This window comes from Aspergillus udagawae (assembly GCF_001078395.1).
Source record: "Aspergillus udagawae IFM 46973 DNA, scaffold_1, whole genome shotgun sequence".
Taxonomy (NCBI): domain Eukaryota; kingdom Fungi; phylum Ascomycota; class Eurotiomycetes; order Eurotiales; family Aspergillaceae; genus Aspergillus; species Aspergillus udagawae.
In genome coordinates this window covers 3,592,566-3,615,594 of record NW_025091264.1, presented here as the reverse complement: position 1 = coordinate 3,615,594, position 23,029 = coordinate 3,592,566, and the positions used below count along the sequence as shown (strand labels likewise).

The window sequence follows — 23,029 nt, the reverse complement described above, 5'->3', positions numbered from 1 at the left end:
TGTGTCTACGGAGTCAGATTTTGTTTCTGATTTTTTACGCAATTGCATAGCCGTGTCATATATGTCTAGTTGCGGGTTTCTACAGTCGTTTTGATGAAGCAAGAAATTGATGAGCTATTTCCTGAGAGCCTGGCCATGGAATGGAAATAATAGGAATAAAATGTAATTGCGATGAGTACTATGGACTGCAGGGTATCATGCTATCAGAAACGCCGAGAAAAATGCTGCTCTAAACTTTCATCTTGTCACGTTGAAAGGATTTCCCAGCAGTCTACGACTGCTTCGTCCTCGTTTCATTCCACATATGATCGACGATCTGGAAGACCTCGGTCACACTAGCCATCACACTTTCATCGATCCCCAGCGCACCATATCGATGCTGGATCTTATCCGGATGCCAGCGTATCCGCTCAGACTTGAGCACCGCAAGCAGGCCAGCCGTGCTGTCCGCCCGGTCATCGTCTCCCACGCCAGAAACATCCACCGGCGCATGGCGCATAAAGTCCTCCACCGCTTCGCGCGAAACATCCCTCCGTTTCCCCGACTCCACCGGCCAAAAGACCAGATTCCGGAACGGCCTGCGCTCGCCCGCGCCCACGTTTACTTCTTGATTCACCTCCTCCCAGGTACGCCGATACTCGTCCCAGACCGTCTTCCACGCCTTGAGGTGCCGTCGCTCCCGGCCGCGCTGCAGACTCTCCTCCATGGCGCGCTCGAACCGCATCCTCTCGCGCTGGCTCTCTGCGCTTTCCTCCTCGCGTCGCTTCTGCCGCGCTCGTTCGGCGCGCAGGCGCTCCTGCTCCTCCACCATCCCCTCCCGCGTCCGCGCCCACATCCGACTGCGCACGTACGCCGCGTACTCCTCCTCGGACATCTGCTCTAGCTCACCGTCCGGACCCTTGGGGACGGATGGGACTGGGTACTTGTGGATTGGCTGGCCGTACACGGACTCCCAATATGCGGCGCCTTCATCGTCGCCGAGGGCGTCGAAGAGGGACTCGCGGAAGGCGGCATCGGGGGAGAGGCGGGATGGGTTATCTTGGGGGTTGGGCGAGGGCGAGCGCCTAGATCTGTGTCGTTTGGAGGAGCGATGGTGGCGGTGGGAATGGCGGTGATGGCGATGGTGGTGAGTGGTGTCGTATGGTTCGTCTCGGTGAGATTTGGATCTGGATTTGGATTTTGAGGATTTGAAGCGGAATTTGCCTGTGGCTGGGCGGGTGTATTCGTTTTCTGCGCTAGGAGCCTCTGGCGATGCCTGCGGTTCTGGACCATCTTCTGCGGCAGTGGCTGTGTCCATGGCGTAGTTTCATTATAAGGTGTGCATGGATAGCAGGCTATGTTGAATTGTGTTGTGCATTTGCTGAGATGAGAGGGGATTCTGACGAGCATGGTGGAATGAGCTGAAGACGATAGCCATTTCTCTTCTCAAATGCCAATATGTGATTAGTCATCCTTATCTTATCTGATCATCAGCTGTCCCTCATGCTTATGATGTCATTGCAGTAATATGTTTTGGGATGAGAACAAAAGGCACGACAGGTTAGTCCGTCTGGTCAGCAGTCCAGAAGCTATGATCAGGATCTTTTAAATTATATTCTCGGACTGCTGCTGCTTGCGTGCGAAGCTACTCTGGCGATAAGAGTAAGTTGATATCCTGAATCGGTGGCTAGAACTGATCGCCTGGACCTAATCAATGTGAGCAACCCAATTGTACTTGCCTGAGTCAGATGCGAATTTAACTAAGCTTACTGAAGCCGCAGTGGTTAGCAGGGTTAGGAGGTAATATGCCCTTGAACCGTGCCTAGCAAGATAGGGCAGCAAGATGAAATAGCAATGGTGCTGTAAATATGACACCATATATTTCAGGCATCAACGATTTTCAATAGTGCACGTGCGGAACTGTCTATCATGACCGCCCTATCGTCATCTTTCCTCAACGCATTTCTAAATTCTTATCAAGACAGCATCCAGCCAACCCAACCAAAATGGCTCTCGTATCGTACTCAGACTCTGAAGCTTCAGACTCAGAGCAAGAAACCAAAGTCACTCAACCATCAAACAAAAGTCCAGCTCCCACGCCTGCCAATCTGCCCAATCCCTCCTCCGGCGCAAACTTCGTCGTCGACCGCAGTAACCCCCGCAAGATCCGCGTTGCTCTGCCGGATATCAAACCGGAGAACCCTACCGCAGATGGTGAAGACGAGCCAGCCCGGAAAAGGGTCAAAATAGGCGGAGGTGGGACATTTTCGGGTTTCAATGCTCTTTTACCGCCTCCGAAGAGGACCAACGTCACGGCCGAGAAGGATAGGATGGCGGCTGCGCCTGCTCGGAAGGTCTTCAGCTTGAAGACGGGCGCAACTCCAGGTTTTGACCGTGAGGCTGATGCGGAGTTTCGGAGGGAACAGGCGTTCGATAGCTTGGCGGGCGATGGCGATGATGACACGATACCTAAGCCGGGGAGTCTTCGGAGTGAGCAGCCTGGCGACAACAAGGCCGTGACGGCTCAGGGAGACAGAGAGAAGGAAGAGGAGGTCAAGCTGAAGGGGAATCCGATGATGTTCAAGCCGTTGTCCGTGGGGCGGGCGTCGCAGAAGAAAAAGAAGCAACCGGCAAAACCTGCCTCGTCGTTTCCTTTGCCAACCGCGAACGAGACAACAGCTTCGCAACCCTCGCGAGCGTCCAATGAACTACCGGCTGCACAGCCAACGCCGCCCGTCCCTCAGAAACCGAAAATCAGTCTGTTCTCCCTGTCCACAGAAGGATCTACAACCTCGAGTATTCCCAAGCCGCTAGCACAAGCCGCTACCTACGAGCCATTGGTGTACACCACCGACCTAGAAGCCACCCCGGCTGGCCCAGAGCCGGAGCCTGAAACGGCAACGGGCCCCTCACAGCCACCCGCCGATCAAACATTGGATAACATCGCAGACGATCTCAATTTGTCCCGGGCCCAACGGCGACAGCTCTTTGGACGCAATGCCGACTCTTCCAAATCTCGAATTCTGCACTTCAATACCGACAAGGAATACATTGCCAACCAGGAGTTGGCCCATCAGACAGACCTTGCTGCTGCTCAGCACAATCCTGTTCGCGCCATTGCCCCAGGCAAACACACTCTGCAGCAGCTGGTCAACGCGGCCAGCACCCAACGGGAGGCTTTGGAGGAGAGCTTTGCCGCTGGACGAAGGAACAAAAAGGAAGCCGGGTCGAAGTATGGATGGTGAACTTCATGTCCTCTCTTTTTATTTGTGTTATGCAAGTCTCTCTTGAAGTAGTCTATAGATACCAATATATCCGCGATTTTATTGTTCAGACTGAAAGAGTTATATTTTGATCTCGTCTGAGATGTTCTAAATAAAGACCTAAACCCGCTTCGAAAGTCATCAACTATGCATGAGATGCTATCTTTACAAATGAAATCAACCATATAAACAAAATGTCCAGCCTCTTTTATCTACCATAACCATAATCTCAAGATGATACATCAACAACCTCTGCAAACCATTGTTTCAACGCCGTAGCCAGCACAGCCGGTAACTCCCGAACGTCCCGCACAACCAGGTAGTATGGGAAGGGGAACCCCTCCAGGTATCTCTTCATCTTCAACTTCATCTCCCCAGTTCCACTCTCCGTATCAGGCTCGAAGCTTGCCTGGCTGAGGTCCAAAATTGAGCTGCCCTTAACCGCATCCACGATGATGAACACGATCATGATGCGCTCCTCTTGAGCTTGACGCACAAGGCGCCGGATGGTATCATGATCTTCGCAGATACCGTCGGATATGATGAGCTCCAGTTGCCACAGGTCGGCGTTGCCGCCTGCGGGCGATTGTTTCCAGCGAGCTTCGCGGAAGAGGGCGATAGAATCGGCGATCAGTTTGCGCACGTTCGTGCCTGTCTGCTGGTAGCTGAAATGTTGGAATACTTGTGTTCCAGCTTCCGAGGAGAAAGGCTTGCCGAACTCGTGGGCGACTCGGACGTGATCCTCGTTACCGAAGCCGAGCACACACAGGTCGCCTACTTCGAGCATCGACAGACTCTTCGCGACTAGCGCTAGTGTCTCGAACGCTAACTGCCCGCTGCCGCTCTCCAGCATGGACTTGCTGTCATCGACCGCAAGCATGATTTGGTAGTTGCGCTTGGAGGGAATGGACCGTCGCATCCAGATCTTGTCACGCTTGTACTGTGAAGCGATGTATGGAATGATACGCTTGATATTCAGCCGCTTCCCTGTCCGGAAATCGCCCCGTAGCTTTGTAGCAAGTGTGGGGGCCAGGATTAGACGTAGTTGCTCCGTCAAGGATAGAGAGAGGTCGTTTGTGGCATTTTCGTAGCGCGACCAAAGGCGCTGGGCTTCGTCCCTTGGAGTTAGTGGCGGAAGCGTGGACGACAGGTGAATTGCCGCAAGATGGGCGTCCACCTCATCAAGCTCCTCGTTAACCTCAAGTTGACCAGTAGCGTCCGTTGTTCGCTGCTGTGTGCGGGAGCTGTCGGGGATCAATGCGCCTGCGGTTTGCCCTTCGGTAGGAACCCCTTCTCCATCTATCTGCATGTCGTCCTCCAATCTATTCTCCTCCGCAAGATCTTGCGGCTCCTCACCAGCGTCCGGTAACATATCACTATCGCCAGGTTTGACGTCTGACTCCACGCCCTTGTTCTGGTCCAAAGCCTTTGCTTGTTCTTCACTGGCCTGTCCCAGTGCCTGTGTATCGGCAACATCATTTTGGTCCGCAAGGTGCTCGAAATCAGCATCGGCCATATCGGTATCCTCCGGCAAGGGTTTCCGCGACTCATCATCATCCTCCTGCTTGGAAGCGTCCATAATCTCTTTTCTCCTCCGATGCCATTCATCAAGAACATCTCCCAACTTCTTGAACGCCTGTAATTGAGGATCTTCGGGGCTCACGTCATCAGCACCGCCTGCATCTCTCTTGCGTTGGCTGTCCTCTCCTTCCTTGGCACCTCCAGTTGGCTGTTCCGCATTCGCGGCCGGATCGGTCGAGCCATCGTCCTGCTGAGCATTGCCGGACGCGCCTTGCTCTTTGTTTTGGTCTTGATCTGCGCCAAGACCACTGTTAACAGCTTCGCTAGGAGCAACCTCCTCGCCAGCAGCTTCATTGTCATCATGTTGAGCCAAGAACTCTTCTTGCTTAGCCTCCTCTGGTTCTTCCTCCTCCGCTGCATTGGCCTCGTCGGTTCCCTCAGCCTCGGCCACTTGGTCCTCCATGGCTTCTTCATCCATCTGGTCAGGCTCCTGCTCGTCTGCTAGATGATCCATATCTGGACTTTCAGCATTGTCCTCATTTCCTTCAGCTTGTTGCTCGTCCTCCGCAGGTGCAGGACCGAAATCTGACATATCGTCCATTCCATCGTCACTTTCGACACCGTCATCTTCCTTTTCCTCGCCGTCCAGTTGCATCTCCTCAGGTAGGTCAAGCGCCTCTTCTTCCTTGGCATGAGGGTCCGTCACTTCCATATCCTCTCGTCCAACAGCCTCGCCTTCATCCTCAGGGGCTTCTTCGTCTGATTCGTTCTCTTCTTCCTCGCCCTCCTGTTCTGCATCCTTGTCACTCTTCTCTTGAGTCTTTTCTTCCTCCTGCGCTGCTGTTTTCTCATCGGATCCAGCTGCTCCCTTGCCTTGTTCGTTCTCTGTCTCTTTCTGCTTCTCATCATGGTCGCCATCCCACATCTTCTCATCCACTGCCGTGTCGTCGATGTCGTTGACGCTGCCTACTTCCTCATCAATATCGTCTTCTCCTTCCGAGCCAGTGGCATCCTCATCTTCTTCGTCCTTCGCCTCTCGATCGATCTCTTCGCCTTGCATTTCTTCATGATCCATGTTCACTGCCTCCGCAGAATCCTCCATGTCCTCGGAGGGCTTCTCATTCTGTTCTTGCTGAGCAAGCTCAGACAAGTCCTCGTCGTCCCCGACGTCTTTGCTAATATCTTCAGCGCCTTCACCCTCGCCAAGGCCGGTTCCACTTTCCAACTTTCCAGACTTGCTCTCTTCTGCAGATGCCTCCGCCGGGGTACAGAAACCTTCCGAGGCTATCTGCGTGAATGATTTCGCGAGAATGTACGTCATTTTGCAAGTCTCCCTGTGCACCGACACAAACCGCTGAATGATGTCTCTGCAGATGTAGAAGTATCGGTTTGTGATGGGTAGTAAGCTCGCCACCAATGCAGAGGCAAGCGCATAAGTGTTGCTGGTGCTGGCTTGCAAATGTTGCAGGGTGTCGAGGACGGATTCGAGAGAGGAAGTAACATCAGACAAGTGAACAGCCTTCATTGCCCTCGTGAAGAACTCATCACTCCGCGACAGCGAGCCCGTGGAGGCAAGGGAAACAGGCACGTCTTTAAGTTTCTGAAGACTGACCAAGATCTTGTCAATTGCAGCAAGGAGTCTTGCGTCAAATTCCTGGATAGCGAGACTATCCTCGCTGTCGGTCCTAGCAGTCGCATCTCCCTTGGCCTCCGCCCATGGGGTAATTTGTGTTAATGCGAAAGCCAAATCAGGACGTTCAGCGGTCCATTTTGAGACATCAGCCTTCAAGCTCGCAAGAGAAGACGATACCTCTTCCAGGACATCCTTATAACGCCGAGAAGTCAGGCCAGAAGGTAACTCTGGAATATTGTCTAGTGATGACTTCAACCGACTAAACGTGGATCTCCAAGCGCGCAGGCCATCAGAAACCGTTGAGGTATCGACTTCGGAGAACTTGGCATGTAGTTGCACGATTTCCGCAGCGAGGTCAAGTATGGGAGTAAGCCATGCCACAGCTCTCCTGAGGTCTTGTCTGTCCTTCGAGAGATCCGAATGAGACTTGCAGAGGGAAGCAGGTCCAGAAGTCCAGAGATTAGACATCTTGATAATCGTTGACTTCAACTTTTCCAAATGCGACATTGCCGGAGAAATGACCCCGCGCTGCTTCCTTATCAAGATCATCAAATGCTCCACGGTGCCTACGCTCCTTGAGATCTCGACATTACTGAGATCTTCAGAGTACTCGCGAGACGCTTGACGCACGCGAGGCAGGAGATCCAAGAATCGGTGGAAGTAGAGTTCGGAGCCCTTGATGAGATGCGATGCCGAGCTCCCGACTTCCAAACTTGGGGTAGTAGCGAGAACCTGAGCAATGGAAGATTGGCTCTCAATCAAGTTAGTGCTTGCATTGCGTTTGATACCCATTTCCAGGAGCCGTTTCAATGTGTCTGCATAGAAACGACGCTTCTGGACCTTGAGATGCTGGACATCATCCTTGTTGTCCTCAGTCAGCACTTTAGGAGTCTGTGATTTAAATTCCGTGATGCTCTCAATGAAGAATTTGACGAAGCTGTCGAGATCCTCTGAGACGTCAAACTCATTAGGCATTGAAGAATACAAATCGGTCATGTTCCCTGCTGTACTATCCGCATTTCGGAATCTGGGTGGTCTGCTCGGCCATATTGTAGGTTCTTCCTGGCACAAAGCGAGAGCATCGGGGAAGCTTGTCGAGGCCAAAATGATCTCATCGGCGGCAATGTTCGGTTCATCCGGTTCGTTTGACATTCCCTGCTGTAGAATCGGCTGCACAGGCTGTGCCAAAACTTCACGATACTTTCGAACGAGTTTGAACAATCTGAAGTGTGATCGCCGGGCACTTTCCCTGAGCGCAATGATGTTTGTATCCTTCCAGCTAGCCAGCTGAATCTGTTGCTTGATGTCCTTCTCAATGGCGGTTCTGCGGTCTTCCATGGACTTGTGCACTGCAGGCTCGAACGGTCTGAAGTGTTCGAGGAAATTGCCCAATGCAGATACGAGTTGTTCCAGAACTGGGTAATCAAGAACATAAAGTGCAAGCAGTGACCGGAAATTAGCCACAAGCCTGAGTCGTTCACTGTATTGCCCGACAGTTGTCGACATGAAGAACTGTTCCAGCGTAGAGATGACGCCTTCAATATGGTCGCTCAACTCGGCTTCACCAGATGCTGCGAGCTGAATGGGGGCTGCAATGATTGCTTCGTAAGCAACGAACCACCATGAGCTCACATCTTGAGCACACTTCTCCTTTTCTAGATCGAGCAGCTTGGCCCAAGTTGACAGTTCAAGTCGGCGCCAGCTGATGATCAGATTGGTGATCTCGTCGTAATGAGAAGCTGCCGAATACTCTCTGCTTGCCACAAGCTGCCATTCATAAACAAGGGCATGGAGCTTCTCTACTTTTGTAAGAAACTTTGCGACGGGTTCCGTATGTTTGAATTGAAGCACTTCTTTGCAGCAGATAATAACGTCCTGAAGTACTGCATGCTCCGGCCAGGCCTGCTGGATCTGAAGGAAACGGGACTTGACGGAGAGCGTCAGAGAGACTAGTCTTCTCGCTTCAGAGAAATTTGCATCGGTGTAGAAGTTATATTTGCCGGATGGACTGCGATCTCCGCCGTGCATGGCATCCTCAAGAAGTAAAAGAGCTCCTGAAAGATGTTCGCTTGGGCGAATATGAGACTTCGATGAATCGCCTGCAGACCATATGGACCCCAGCAGCCTGGCAGACTGCTTGACATAATCCGACAAGGCTGTCTTAGTATCTTCAGATTGGAAGAGCTCAGCGTGCAGTGTAGCGAGCCGGACCGAAACAGCCTTTGGATCAATCCGGGTGACTTTCCCATCATCTCCAGCTGTGTCAACTTCGTAAGTAGGGAAAAGCTGGTTCAACTCATTCTCGTCGACCTCCTCCTCATCTTCCCATGAGCCTCGATAACGGTACAACTCGGATTTGCGCGCTTCTTCCTCTTGATCCTCACGGAGCTTGGCTTTCCATAAGATATGGAATTGTTCGAGTATCCGGTGAAGCGCATGGCGCCCAGATTCGCTATGAAGGACATCCGGATCTGTATTAGCGGCAACTCTGATGGAAGATAGTTCATGGAAACGCAATTCAACAAAATGAGCTTGGTTCGCTGGTGACGTTTGGCTTTCCAACGCTGAAACAGGATAGACAGTGCCTCCAAGGAATGGTGTCCTCTTGCTGACTGCCTGCAAGATCCGAGAGTCACTAGACTGTTGGGTTTGGCCGGACTGAAGGGAAAGCCCCAGATCAAGGATTTCAAGGAATCGGACGACAAGCACAGTAATATCATCGTAAGATCTGTAATTTGCGCTCAAACGCTGCGTGAGCTGCCGGATATTCTCGCGAAGCAGAGTCAGCATTCTTTCTGCTTCGGAGTCATTTCTTTTCACTGCGGTTACATCGAGTTCGATGCACCTGTTCAAAACAGAGTAGAGCAAGCTCGAGAATTCTCCCTGCAAGATACTGATCTCAGAGACCGGCGGCCGAGTAACTTGAGACGGAGGCGGGGCGGAGCCCAAGCTTCGTAGTTCTTGCTGTATAATTTCCTGCCGCATGTTGGAAGATCGCCCAGAGAAGCTCTGCTCAAACACAGCTAAAGCTTCGGATTTTGTTGTCAGCTCTATGACACGCTGTGTGTGCCTTCGCCTCTGCACGGTCAGACTGAGAGAGGGATCGAACGGTTTATCAGGCACGAACAATCGCAGCAGTAGACTGGCCAGCTGAACCACCGCCAATCCAGTTTCCTCGATGTACCTTTCTGTATGCTTGGGGCCCGTCATCAACGAAGCGATCAATCGTGGAACGGCGTCCTTGACGATTGGTTCAAAGTAATGATCTTCAGACAAGCTCGGATCCAATTCGACCGTTGGCAGATGCGATGCATTGCACCACCCTTGTTCTTGGACCTCGCGAAGCGAAGTCAGAACGCTCCCGAGAGATTTTGGCTCAATGAATTCCTTGTGCATGGTGAGGAGTTCAGCGACGAGCGCCGATAAGACCTTTCTAAGAAGTTGATACTGGTCCATGAAGATCTCGCGCGACGTCAGAGTTACGGCTTTGGAAAGAGTTCGCTTTTCCACTTCCAAGCTATCCATCTGGCCCAGATTGGTTGTGCCGACGAACGTCAGCTTCTCTAACAGTGATAGAGAGAAAATGCCAGTGATCGCGGAGCCCGACATGGAGGACCGGTTAGACCCTGCAAACAGAGAGAGTTTATGGAGAACACCAGGAATTTGACTTTGAAGACTTGATGTGTCGAGGGGCCGCGCTTGACGACCAGCCAACAATGGTAGAATCGAACTGACTACTGAATCAGATTTATCTTCAATATGCTGTATCGACGACAGATCGTGGTATTGGCACAAGGCTTCAAATTCTCTCATGAAGTATGGCGACTGAGCCGAATCAGAAGTCTGCACCGCCTTTGCCAATTCCATCACGGTCTGCTTAAGTGCCTCAACCAGCTGTCCTTCGTCGGCACCGTCCAACAGGATGGTTCTCTGAGCGTCCACAAGGGAATTGCGTACCCGGCTCAGCTGGGCTAAATCCAGATGGGTCTTAAGAGCAAGGTCCATAAATTCGGCTGCCACTTTCTCGAGGTCCAACTTCGACATCAGCTGCTCCTGAGTGGCGGGAGTGGCTGGCCGCCAGGATTCCCATAGCCTTTGCATGCTGAGTCCAGTCTTCAATGCCCAGTTCTCCTGGAAACGACCCAGACACTGAGACAATGCTAGAGCTACGGACTTCAGTGGTGGCCAGGAATCGAGCAAGGAAATGAACAGCTCCTTTCCAATTTGCAGATAGACTTGGAATTCGCCTTCATCAACTTGACCATCTCCAGAGATTCTGAGAAGATCAGCACAAAAGCTGACAACAGCACGAAGAGCATGCACAGCCTGAGGAGTATCAAGCACTTGGCGGTCTAAGCTTTGTATGAAATCATAGACCGCTTGCCCGCAGTCAGCGAGGAACGAGCCGATAGGTTGCGTTGCATCCTTCATCAGTGAAGCTATCCGTCTTGATGCTAGGGATCTCTCCAGAGAGCTCATCTGGCTCGGTTTGAGGAGTTTGGCTGATTCATCAGCACGCAACAAGCTTTGTCTTAGGCGATGGAGATTGAGCTTGCACTCTTGTAGATGACCCAAAACCATGAGCCGCGATATGGTCACATGTTTTCCCAGAATCAAAGCGAGCGGCTCATTCACGAGAGGATGTAGAGGCTGGAATTGGCCATGAACGGCAAAGGAAGCACCGCTCAAGTTGACGGCTTGCGCTTTGCAAGAAGTAGAAGGCTCCCAGGAGGAATCTTCGAGGACAACAGGCACATATCGGTCTAGCATCGAGGGCAAAGTCTCTCCCGTGGAGAAGTCGAACAAGCCCGCCGATGTCATTTCTGAGGATTGTTGGATAGTTCTCAGATCCTCGACCGAGAGATGGTCTATACCCAATTCACAGAGGAGCCGCGGAAGCTCGCCTCTATCCTGAAGCTGATTGAAGTCCCAGATATGCCTCAGGCGGTAAAGGCACGATTGATAGGTGTAAGCAGGGATGGATCTGTTGGCTGATTTGGGAGTCTCCGAAGGTAGAAAGCAAACCTCGACACATCGATTTCGCATTGCACGAGACAACTCCCCGTGACGAGGATCCATCGTCAGGAAGAGGCGGAAGTTCGGATGGGGTCTGACAATTCTTGCAAAGCCATCTTCGGTACGTTGCTCATTGAGTATCAAAGCTCCATTGGGTTCGGTCAAGGAGTTCAGCCTATCGAGGACTGAAGGGTTGCACAGGTTGGCATTATCAAGAACAACCCAATGCCCCTGCTGGACAGCTTGCGTGAGGACACCTTCCGTCCATTCAAAACCAACCTTCATTTTATTGGACTGCTTAGAGAGTTCCATTAAGTGCTGCGCTCTCTGAAGGAAGTCTCCAAGGGCCTCTTGAGGATGAAGCTGCATCAAGACAGGGAGGGATGAACACAAAAAATCCAGCGAGATATCTGAGCTCTGTAACCGTTCAAATACCTCGAGGAAGGCTGAAAATGCGTCTGACTTCTCGGTCGCTGAGGATGCAGAAATCAGATGGCGGCGAAGGTACAGCGAAAGCTCATGTACAAGAGATGAAACCTCCCGCTTGTAGTCAATCTGCTCGAATCCTCCAATCAAATCCATTGTGTCTGTGTCAGCGCTCAGGGCCAATTCAACTAAATCGGCACCGTTCAACGCAGCAAGTTTTCTTATCAGAGCGGTCTTGCCACAGCCTGATGGACCCACCAAGATGCTCGGCCATGACTGCTCTATGCAAAGCATGAGAGACTCCATGATCGGCAGGTCACCCGGGAATATCTTCATCTGCGGCTCAGGAATTTGCTGAAGAAGAGCATCCCTACGCATCACTCCAAACCCGACTTGGAAATACTCTTGGGTAAGGTTGTGGTAAAGGCTTTTGGCAACAGTCGGAGCATCCTTAAAGACGCGTTGATAGAGCTGAGAAACCAACTGCCTATCTTCTTCACTCCTGAATCTCTGGGAAATGACGACATCAAGGAAATTGTTTGCTGGTACTTGAAGATCGCCTCGATCTGCAAGCTGGAGCCACCTTTGAATATCACGCAAGTTGACCTCCCACGGTCCACCAACAGCCCCTAGCCTGCGTTCCTGGTTGATGGCCACATTTAAGAGAGAAACAAAGTCCACCAACCCATCGGTTTGCGAAGGGGGACTACCAGGGAATAATTTCGCGCAGATTTTTTTTAAGTCGGTCTGGGTGAAACTATCTGCATATACCACGGTGAAACGATTAACAAAGGATGCGGGAAGTCCCTTTCTTCCGCCACCTTGATGATGGGGATTCTGTGCGGCAAAGAGGACAAAATCCGGGTGTCTGCTGAAAGTCTGGTCAAGTTCAGCCACATAAACCGTCTGACGGTGGTCCAGGCAAGAGTTCAACCCTTCAAGGACGGACTGGGACGCCAAATTCATTTCGTCCAGCAGAACCCAGTCACCGCGCTGCATGGCTTGCAGGAATGGTGCATCACGCCAGGTGAACTGACCGACATCGCCGCCCTCTACAGGCACATCAGATCCAAAAAGATCAGTGAGGTCTGTCTGTTCAGAAAGGTTGATACGGGTGAGTGGCTTCCCAAGGGCTCGAGCAAGCGCAGTAACAAGGGTTGTTTTGCCAACACCTGGGCTACCCTCAAGGAGAATAGGCTTTGGCAGTTGCAGGCCGCGTGCGATTCTGACCGAATTGGCAATCGTAGTAGGGGCATCCATAATGAATTGCGGATCAGGTGCTGCATCCCCATTGATAGGTAGGTCAAAAGGTCCTACACGCAGCGCGTGATCTTCCAGCTCAATTGTCGACTTTTGGAAGTAAATGCTGGAAGCATCAACGTGGAAGAGTTCACGAAGCTTTTCAAGACAAAACTGGCGGTTCTTCTCAAGATCGTGCAACGAAGCAGCGAGCATTGCAGCAGGGTTAGCACCAAGGGTATCCACGAACACCATTGCCGCACCCTGAACGATTGAGAATTTGAGACCTGTCGTTTGACACTTGTTCACAAAGTCTACCCAAGCGAGGAGATCTCGGATAGAGAGGGACGTAATCGATGAACTCTGGAAGGTTGTCTTGAACCATTTCGCAAACAGTAACATGGCTTTGGGGAGATCCTCTGACTCCGTTCGGAGTTTCATTCTAAGAATGGGCAAGATATCATTATCCTCTGAGAGCTGAGGGGCCCAGATTTCAGTCATGCGATTTCGGAGAGCAGCTGAAAGCTCGCGTTTGCCGTAATCTCCTCCAGGATTCATGGTCGAAAGGAACTGGAATCCCTCGTGCGCGACGACCATCGAATCAATAGGGCCTTTTTCCGCCAGAAGTATCGACCTGTGCGGTTCAAGAACACTGTTGAGTCTCTCTAATACCGAGTCATCAGCGAGAGAAATCTCGTCAAGAAGGAAAAATTGTCCAGTCTTCATGGCTGTTATAAGGCTACCGTCAGACCATTCGAAGAGGGCGTTCAAGCGAGCAATGTTCTTCTGAATCCGTCGAACTATTTCAGAATCGCATGCTTCCAATTGTTCAACGGTCATAGCACTGAAAATGCTCCTCAGCTCGTCAAGAGATTTCAGCTCAGCGTCGCCTGTGTTGACAACGGTTCGAAGATCATGAAGTAGTTGTATCTCGATGGCCGCTCTGTTCCTAACCGGTCTTTGAGCTCCTATTAGGTCCCCAGTTTCCAAATTCACATGGGCATTGACGATGAACAATTGCTTCCTACAAATTTCTGCAACTGCCTGGCAAAGTTGCGTCTTGCCGCATCCAGTTTCTCCAACGAGAAGAACGGGTTCGTTGTTCTCAAGCGCTACTGAGACCAGGACGAAGAGACGTCGCATGGCTTTTGTCCAAACAATGCCAGGCGCCAATTCCTTCAGATTAGGAGCGCGCTTTTCCAATTCAGCAGCACTGTAGATTGTGTCTTCATCAATGGGAACTTTCATGACCTCCTCAATGACTGCCTTGACAGCCGCCCTTTCTTGTGGATTGCGGACGCGTTCTGCAAGCAGCATAAAGCCATTGATGGCTAGCTGTTCACGATCGTCTGCCCGGCGCAGAGCCCATCGGAACAAATCACGTAGAGTGGCAAAGCTGTTTTTCTGTTCAAATAGCCGGTTCGCTTGGCGGAGAAGGGAAAGCTTTCGATAAACAGACACAATCCTGGTGCAGAATGATGGCGCAATCTGTGACCGCTCTTTCAAGATGAACTCCAACTCGCTCTCTGGGATATCGTCGAAATGCAACTCGAGAAATCGATTTCGAAACGCGCGAGACAGTACTTTCCGGCCTCCATACAAGCCAGCCGGGTTCTGTGTCGCGAACAACATGAAATTCGGATGCGGGTGAACGACTTCCTGTGTCTCGGGTATGAATAGTTCGCGGTTGTCGTCTAGAAGTCTGTTCAATGCTTCCAAGACGTCCGATGGTGCAAGATTAAGTTCGTCAAGAACGATCCAATATCCGTTCCTCAGTGCTTCAACCAGCACACCTTCCTGGTAACGCAAAGTTCCATCATCACCAGAGACATAGGAACCAAGATACTCCTGCAAATCGGTGTGTTCATGATTGTTGATTCTAACGAACTTGTTCCCCGATACTTTGGCAAGATACTCTATCATGCTCGTTTTACCCGCTGAGGTAGGACCCTGCAACAACACTGGGAACCGACGGATGGAGCTCGCTCGAACGAGATTCTTGAGATTCTTCTCGATGAAAGGAGTAATGATATAATGGGGTTGTGCCTCTGGGACCATGTGGCCCTGGCGCATCCAATAATGTTTAAACTGCACGTAAGCATTTCCATCATTCGGTGGCTTGGGCGTTTGTCCTAGTAGTGCCCTAGCATTCTTCGCATTGCCAAAGACATACCGCTCAAGAAGAGGCAAGAGTAGCCGCTCGGATTCTTGGCTTAGAACGGTCAAGAAACTCATACAGTAGCCCTCAAAGATCGCCCGGCGCAAACCATATATATGGGCATTTTCGAGGACATATATGAGTGCACGAACGAGGGTTCGAATACTAAAATGAGGCCGTTGTCCAGCTCCGTCAGTGAGTTTGTTCTCGTTGCTGAGTTTCTTGGTCTCCATGTAAAGCTGCGCTAGGTCCGACACGACCCTCGAGTCGCCTATTGTTAGGTCACCCAGGTATTTCTGAATCAAAGCGAGCAAATCGTCCAGGTCGGTATCGGGAGATTGTACATATACTTCCGTGAAACGAGATCTGAGTCCAGGAGGAAGATCTTTCTTTCCAGCGTCAGTTGCGGGATTCATGGCACCGAATATGCGAAAATCAGGATGGCCAAAAACCCGTTCCACATCGCCAGCTTCGGATAGCAGAACAGAAGGAGAACCTTCGCTACCATGATGCAGAAGACTGGCGATATTCTCGAGAGTATCTGGGGAGGCTAGATTGACCTCATCAAGCAGGACCCATTCTCCATTGCGAAGTGCACGAACGATTTTGCCCTGGACGAAGGCGAAAGCGAACTTGGCGTCACCTTGCGAAACTTGAGCCTCAAAATCGTTCAGTTGCGCTGCAAATCTCTCCCATCTCAGTCGTAGCTGCTGGTACTTGGGCGAATCCAGTTTTCTCTTCTTCGTCGGCTGCTGCTCCTCCTCACCGGCCCGACTCTGCTTGTTTGGTTTAAACACACCATCGGCAAGCCGAACGGCTTCATGCCAAAAATTGACCAAACGCACCCAGTTTCCCGCAGCAACACTTTTCGAAACAGAAGACAAGAATTTCTGGTTCTTCTTTGCAGAGAACGTCAATTCAAAGAGAGTGTTAAATTCATCGAGCATAGGGACAGCCATGGTACGGATATTGACAGGCTTGAAGCCACCCAGCAGATCAGTACTTTCGCTCTGCTGCGACAAGTTCACTACCGTGAGCTTCTGCCGCATCAAATTTGCAAGCTGTTGGACGACTGTGGTTTTCCCAATGCCGGTCTCTCCGACGAGAAGAACAGGCTCGGCCATTTGCACAGCGGCAGCAACCTGTTCCATCAGCTTCAAGGCCGCTCGAGTCGATGCAAAGCGCGAGGAAGCAGCTGCAAGCTTTGAAGCTGATCCACTGGGTACTTTATTCTTTCGACAGATCTCCCTTCCAAGGGTCACGCTGTTTCCATGGTCTGAATAGGCTGGCGTCCGTTCATGAAGACAGAATTGCGCCCGTTGTGGCGATATCTGGAGCGCTTCGGCGACAACCAATGCAAGCGAGTCCGCCAAAGTTTTTTCGGGAATGTATCTAAGGAAAACATCCACAACGTCCAGAAATATCTCATCCTCGACAGCTTCGGGCGTCGCTTCATAGCCAGTCTTGACCCCCAGTCGCTGCAGTCGCATATGCAATCTGCTGCAAAGCTTGATCAGATCGCGAAGACCCGGGGTCCTTCCTTGGGAGCTTTTAATGGCAAGGCTTCCGTGGAATGAGGAGCAGACCCTTTCGTAGACATCCATGATAACGGGAACGCGAGATTCAAGAAGAGGGAATTTGCGGATGATCACCTCTCGAATTTCTTCTATGGAAAGCGAGTCTATCTGCACTCTCTGCCACAATCTGCTTCCCAACAGATTGGTGTTTGGCGCAATCTCTTCGCCCGCAATATTATAGGTTGACTTCATGGTTGCAATGATCTTGAAACCCTCGGCGCACTTGATGCGTTCCTTTCTACTAGCTATGGTCAACTCGCCCTTCTCAATGATGGGCAATATGAGACCGATGACTTCAGATGGAGCACGATCAAGATCCTCGATCAAAATCCAGCGACCTTCCCTTGCAGCCTTGGTCAAGACACCCGGCTGCCAAGCAAAGGAACCTGTAGCCGGGGATGTTGAGTACATTCCGAGGAGACTCTTCGCGTCTGTTTGTTCGTTCAGATGAAGTGTAACCATAGACTCTAGCTGTCCCATTGTCGCAGCGACGTCGTTGACCAAAGTTGTCTTGCCCGAGTTTGGTAGCCCAACGAGTAGGATGGGCTCAGGCGCGAGTAATGCTTTCGCAATCTTCCGTAGATTGCCCACAGCGGTTGGGGTTCTCACAATCGAGGAGGAGGGTGAACTTGGGGATTCATGCAGTCGTGGAATCAACACACCACAGACCTCAGCTGTTCGCACAGTAAAGTACTCTCGCAACGGTTCGGCAAGTAGAAAACTGTCCGACATTTGTCGAATCGATCTGACTTGCTCAATCTGCTTCTCGAGGGTCTTCCACCGACGCTCTTCCCACAAACCAAGGCAGCGGTAATCGATCGCCACGCCTTCCCATTGTCCTTCAATTGGACCATCTGCAAGATAGGCCCCAATCATTCTCTCTGTAGCAGCATCAGCTGCACGCATGTATAAGGCAAAACACCGTATTGCTAGGTATCTGATAGCCTGGTCTCGATGCTGAAATAGGGACTGGAGTTGTGATGGCGATACAGTCGTCGAGAAGACATCAAGGTCATAGGACAAAAGTCGGAATATAGCGAGGAGTAGCGTGTGGAGCGTAGCATCTTCCAGTTGAAAGGTACTTTGTTCTTTCGATACAGCCAAAGCCGAAAGAGGTCCAGCCCACGAGGCGGCATATTGACTGGCAAAAGATCGCAGATATGGCGCAAACGGTAAGATACGTGCAAAGGCGGAAATTATTTGGAAATTATCGACATGAAGATCTGATGTGAGCCATCGCGCTGCCAGATCAACAAATATCGGTTCGTATATGCTGAAAAGACTTTCTGTGCATTTCGACCTCAATGCGCTAACAGCGAGCGCATTCAGGAACTGAGTCCCAGAAGCAGTACGAATGAGTTCCGCAAGCTCATTCGGAAGCTGCTCAAGTATCTGGGACTCACTAAGAAGCCTCTCATAGACAGGATTTTCATTCATTATGAACCCTGCCGCCAGAGGAACTCCAGTGATATGGAACGAATGGACAAAAAATTTGTAGTAGTACGATATTATTTTACGGAAGAAAATGGCCGTCTTTTTCACCGCCTGCCCCCGTGGTAGCAAACGCTTGTCCATGAAAAGTAGGCGGTGTTTAATAAAATACTTGGCAATGGTCAATAGTCTGGCGTTCGGCTTCCAGGTAACTGACTGAGGCCTCTAGCAGTCACACCAATCAATTATGGCTTTTATTTTTACCCTAGCCATTACAGAACATAAGGCAGAATCAGATACTAGTGGTGGTTTTAAGGAACCTCCTTTAGGTTGATCTGGTACAAAGCCTGTAATCGAAGCTCAGATTCTTTGTTTTCCTCGATTACCTAGGTACTCCGTAGTTTAAGGGGAGTAGGGTGTGTTCACCGCCTTTGGCCATACGTAGTCTGCGCCACATCTGCATATCGAGGACTTGTTTGATCGCGGCCCGAGTTTCGGATTGCTGAATATCTGATAGGGGCGATGTTACAGCTGCGATGTGGACATGATATGCTTCCGTGATTCGACATGTCAACAACGATTTCAGGGTCAGAAGCCGGAAGACCGTCCTCATCTGCGCAGGTCTACGACCACTCATCGAACCTAGATAACGATTCCCGCCGGGATCATTCCAATGAATCGCTGGCTGGAGGCCTAACTGAACCGTGAGGCTTACGGCTTTTAAACCCTGCGCATATTCTGACTGACCTGATTTGTAGAATTTCTTTCAAGCGCAAGCAAAAGCAACCTGCGACGTTCAGTTTTTCGCGCCTGTTTTCCAGTGCTGAGCCCGAATCTACGATCCCTTTCCGGGCGACGAACACAAGGAACGAGCAGACGCCGGAGATTAATCCGTCCTTGAGCCAGCCGAGAGCGCGAAATGGGAACGGAAATCTTAACGCACCAAAAGACGGAGGGTTCTTGGATTGGTATGTGGAAGGGCCGGGGCGCCGAGTAGGCTACGACGATCTTACAGCCATTGATTGGATCTTTGAATATACAAAAGAGCGACAAAGAAAGAGACTTCTCTACTCGAGCGCGCCAGGTCTTGCAGGGTATGCCCGCAGGTTACTGGAGGCCAGTAATGTATGGGTGGTTTTAATTGCGACAGGAGTTCTCGTTGGTATTATTGCGGCTTGCATCGACATCACGAGCGACTGGCTAGGAGATCTGAAAACGGGCTATTGCAAGAATGGACCAGGAGGGGGCAAGTTCTATCTGAATCGAAGTTTTTGTTGCTGGGGTCATGACGGTAAGGTATTTGTTCTCAGCAGTGCTCGTCTGCAACTGACGCGGCATATCAATCAGACGTATCTGAGTGCTTGGATTGGACACCCTGGCGTAAAGCTCTTGGAGTTCGTTCCCCCAGCGGAGGTTATACGGTAGAATATATATTCTACGTCCTCTACTCTGTAATAGACTCTTTTCCTGTTTGTTCTGAAGCACTTACTGACAAACGATAGGTGGTCTTCGCTGTCTGCGCGAGTTTTCTGGTCAGAACATACGCAATATATGCAAGACACAGTGGTATCCCAGAAATTAAGACAGTACTTGGTGGCTTTGTCATTAGACATTTTATGGGACCCTGGACACTCGCGATCAAATCCCTAGGCTTAGTAGGTACCCCGTTCATTCTCCATGTCCAGCTTCTTGAATGCTTATCGAGGAAAAGTGTCTAGCAGTTGCTTCAGGGATGTGGCTAGGTAAAGAAGGCCCTCTGGTGCATGTTGCATGCTGTTGCGCCAACGTCATGATGAAGTTCTTCGATAATCTGAACCATAACGAAGGTATGTGGTCAATGCGGCATCCACCGGCTCATACTAAGTGATATAGCGAGAAAACGTGAAGTGCTCTCCGCAGCCGCGGCTGCAGGAATATCTGTCGCGTTCGGTGCACCCATTGGAGGTGTTTTATTCAGTCTCGAGGTATGCCTCAGACATTTATCGCCCACCGTCGCCTATCTAACAAAGGGTAGCAATTGTCGTATTACTTTCCCGATAAAACCATGTGGCAGAGTTTTGTCTGTGCAATGGTTGCTGCTGTAACTCTTCAAGCGCTTAACCCTTTTCGAACAGGAAATATTGTGCTCTACGAAGTTAAGTATACACGTGGATGGCATCGCTTCGAAATGATCCCTTTCATCCTCCTGGGTATCCTTGGTGGTCTGTATGGGGCCTTTCTGATCCGCTTGAACATGAAAGTCGCGAAATGGCGACGATCCCGAACTTGGTCTCGCCCAATATTAGAAGTTACGGTCATTGCTCTTCTATCTGCTCTGATCAACTTTCCGAATATCTTCATGAGAGCCCAGAATTCTGAGCTTGTCCACTCACTGTTTGCCGAATGCGGCACGGGATCCGATGATTTGTTCGGTCTTTGCAAGACTGGTGCTGCATCTGCTGGTACAATAACCCTTTTGCTCATGGCCGCACTTCTTGGCTTCTTCCTTGCCTCATTTACGTTTGGGTTGGACATACCTGCTGGTATTATTCTTCCTTCCGTTGCCATTGGTGCCTTGTACGGCCGCGCATTTGGAACGATGTTTAAGATGTGGCAAAATGCCTATCCAAATTTTTTCTTCTTCAACAGCTGCGAGCCAGATGTTCCTTGTGTGACACCGGGAATATATGCAATCGTTGGAGCGGCTTCGGCTCTAGGTGGCGCCACGCGGATGACGGTATCAATTGTTGTGATCATGTTCGAGCTCACAGGTGCCTTGACATATGTCATACCTATCATGATTGCGGTTATGTTGTCCAAATGGTGCGGTGATATCTTCGGCAAACGTGGTATTTACGAGTCTTGGATCCATCTCAAGGAATATCCCTTCCTTGACCATCGTGACGACACTACTTCCCCCGATTTACCTGCTCATAGAGTCATGACAAGGGTCGAGGACCTCACGGTCATCGTTGCCAATGGACATACTATTGATAGCCTCCGCAACCTTCTCATGGCCACCTCATATCGCGGATTCCCTGTCGTTACCGATTCTTCGAATCCTCTTCTTCTGGGCTATATCTCACGCAACGAACTATCTTATGCATTGAAATATTCCTCATCTCATGCAGATCGCGACTTGCCGGGCTCGACGCAGGTCTTCTTCGCCCATCAGCCGTTTGCAGACCCTACTGAAACCCTCGATCTTCGGCCCTGGATGGATCAAACGCCAATTACACTTAACAGTGGGACGACTTTTTTGATAGTACGACGCATGTTTCAGAGATTGGGCCTCCGCTATGTCCTCTTTGCAAACAAGGGCGTCCTTCAAGGCCTACTCACTAAGAAGGACGTTTGGTCTATCATTGACGGTGCAGAATCCCGCAAGGATAAAGGCCTAGACATTGGTTCATTGAGACAGAGAAATACGGCTGAGGAGATAGGTCTTCTTGAAAGTGATGACGGAACAAGTTTTGCCAGTTCCCTGGATAGACGTCCTTCAATTTGATCTTTGCGGAATGGACGTGGACTGTGAAATATATACCCTTGTAGATGAGGTTTTGGATATCTGCTTTGTTGTGAAATGTGACGCAACTAATGAGTGCTTGTTCACCAATTTCTTCAATATACCTTCAGTAGAAACATTATCATCTTTGTGACCTTGTGATACCTAGGCTTGTCTTGGGGGAGCCGCTGGCAATGCTGTTTATATTATTCCAGATCCCATGACGATCACCCCACATTTTCTGCCGGCAGAACAAGTCTACCGCCTGGAACCGAAGATCTTTGCTGGGGTTCAGCTATCTCTTATCGGAGACTGATCACTTTTCGTGGCAGCTGGACTAGTTGAGCTTTCTACAATTCCAGAACCGCAACCATGATGGCGGATCCGTTTGAAGTTCGTATGCGCTTCACTGCGCAGTTACAACACCTTAATGCCTCTGTGACCTCATCACAGAAGGCAGCGCATTATGCGCTGAAATACCGCGACATGGATGAGGATCTCCATTCCTGTATTTTGGAACAACTTGAAAGGGTATGTCTTTGCTGTCGTGCAGGAAACTACTCTCATTTCTGACACAATTCTGTCTAGAACAACATGAATAACCGAGCCAACATCATGTACTTCATCGAGCAATTCTGCGAAATGGCCACCAAGGAAAACCACACACCCTATGTCCGGATGATGCAAAGGGATATTCTACGCGTCGTTGATGCCGTCGTACCACCGGATGGATCAGGAGCTGCAAACGTTAAGCACGTCCGGCGTGTTCTCAACGGGCTTCAGAGTAAAGATATTCTCTCAGCCGAAACGGTAGCTGAGATCGACGCCGGGCTCAAGGAACGGGAGGCCCAGGCGGCACATCTTGACTTGGATGCTGAGGAGGAGGTTGATAATGCTGCGAAAGCGAAAGGCGGAACCCCGCGAGGCTCCAGGCCGAGTGGGATGCGCGTGGACAAGAGGCAGATCGAGCAACGGATTGAAGAAGACCGCGAACGGAATAAAAGGCTGCGCGAGAGTATGTGGACAGTCAGTGGGGATGATGGTGACGAGCATGGCAAGTTCTGGGATGAAGTCAGCGATATAGGTGAGGACGACTTCCTGGGAGCGCAGGAGGAACTTATGGAGCGCAATCAAATGATTGCTGCTCAATGATGGGGAGAATCTTAGGTCTGGGGCTGGCTATCATCCGCCTCCTTCTTGTTGCATCTAATCGGTTTTAAAAAGGTGTTGTGGAGTTTGGCAGCTATATATCCCTGGGTTTGATGCTTATATTTACAGGCGGAGTTGGTTGTATGGTAAAAG

At 50.6% G+C, this 23,029-nt stretch overlaps 6 protein-coding genes across 6 annotated transcripts; 3 read left to right on the top strand and 3 right to left on the bottom strand.

The window, feature by feature from the left end:
- Positions 1-271: 271 nt before the first annotated feature.
- Aud_001171 (uncharacterized protein) lies at positions 272-1,297 on the bottom strand (the record flags this gene model as incomplete). Its single annotated transcript, XM_043286671.1, has 1 exon — positions 272-1,297. The coding sequence occupies one exon, from the start codon at positions 1,295-1,297 to the stop codon at positions 272-274; it is 1,026 nt and encodes a 341-aa protein (XP_043142606.1).
- A 688-nt stretch (positions 1,298-1,985) lies between these two features.
- Aud_001170 (uncharacterized protein) lies at positions 1,986-3,224 on the top strand (the record flags this gene model as incomplete). Its single annotated transcript, XM_043286670.1, has 1 exon — positions 1,986-3,224. The coding sequence occupies one exon, from the start codon at positions 1,986-1,988 to the stop codon at positions 3,222-3,224; it is 1,239 nt and encodes a 412-aa protein (XP_043142605.1).
- Positions 3,225-3,471: 247 nt separating this feature from the next.
- On the bottom strand, positions 3,472-6,864 carry Aud_001169 (uncharacterized protein; the record flags this gene model as incomplete). The annotated part of the gene is made up of 1 exon (XM_043286669.1): positions 3,472-6,864. The coding sequence occupies one exon, from the start codon at positions 6,862-6,864 to the stop codon at positions 3,472-3,474; it is 3,393 nt and encodes a 1,130-aa protein (XP_043142604.1).
- An 8,386-nt stretch (positions 6,865-15,250) lies between these two features.
- Aud_001168 (uncharacterized protein) lies at positions 15,251-18,249 on the bottom strand (the record flags this gene model as incomplete). The annotated part of the gene is made up of 1 exon (XM_043286668.1): positions 15,251-18,249. A coding segment is annotated over one exon (2,999 nt), but the record flags the coding sequence as incomplete, so codon positions are not given.
- Positions 18,250-18,810: 561 nt separating this feature from the next.
- On the top strand, positions 18,811-21,730 carry Aud_001167 (chloride channel protein; the record flags this gene model as incomplete). Its single annotated transcript, XM_043286667.1, has 7 exons — positions 18,811-18,947; positions 19,002-19,534; positions 19,591-19,694; positions 19,746-19,898; positions 19,955-20,069; positions 20,116-20,207; positions 20,258-21,730. The coding sequence occupies 7 exons, from the start codon at positions 18,811-18,813 to the stop codon at positions 21,728-21,730; spliced, it is 2,607 nt and encodes an 868-aa protein (XP_043142602.1).
- A 369-nt stretch (positions 21,731-22,099) lies between these two features.
- Aud_001166 (CTD kinase subunit gamma) lies at positions 22,100-22,879 on the top strand (the record flags this gene model as incomplete). The annotated part of the gene is made up of 2 exons (XM_043286666.1): positions 22,100-22,258; positions 22,316-22,879. 2 exons carry the CDS (start codon positions 22,100-22,102, stop codon positions 22,877-22,879), a joined length of 723 nt encoding a protein of 240 aa, XP_043142601.1.
- Between the last annotated feature and the right edge of the window lie 150 nt (positions 22,880-23,029).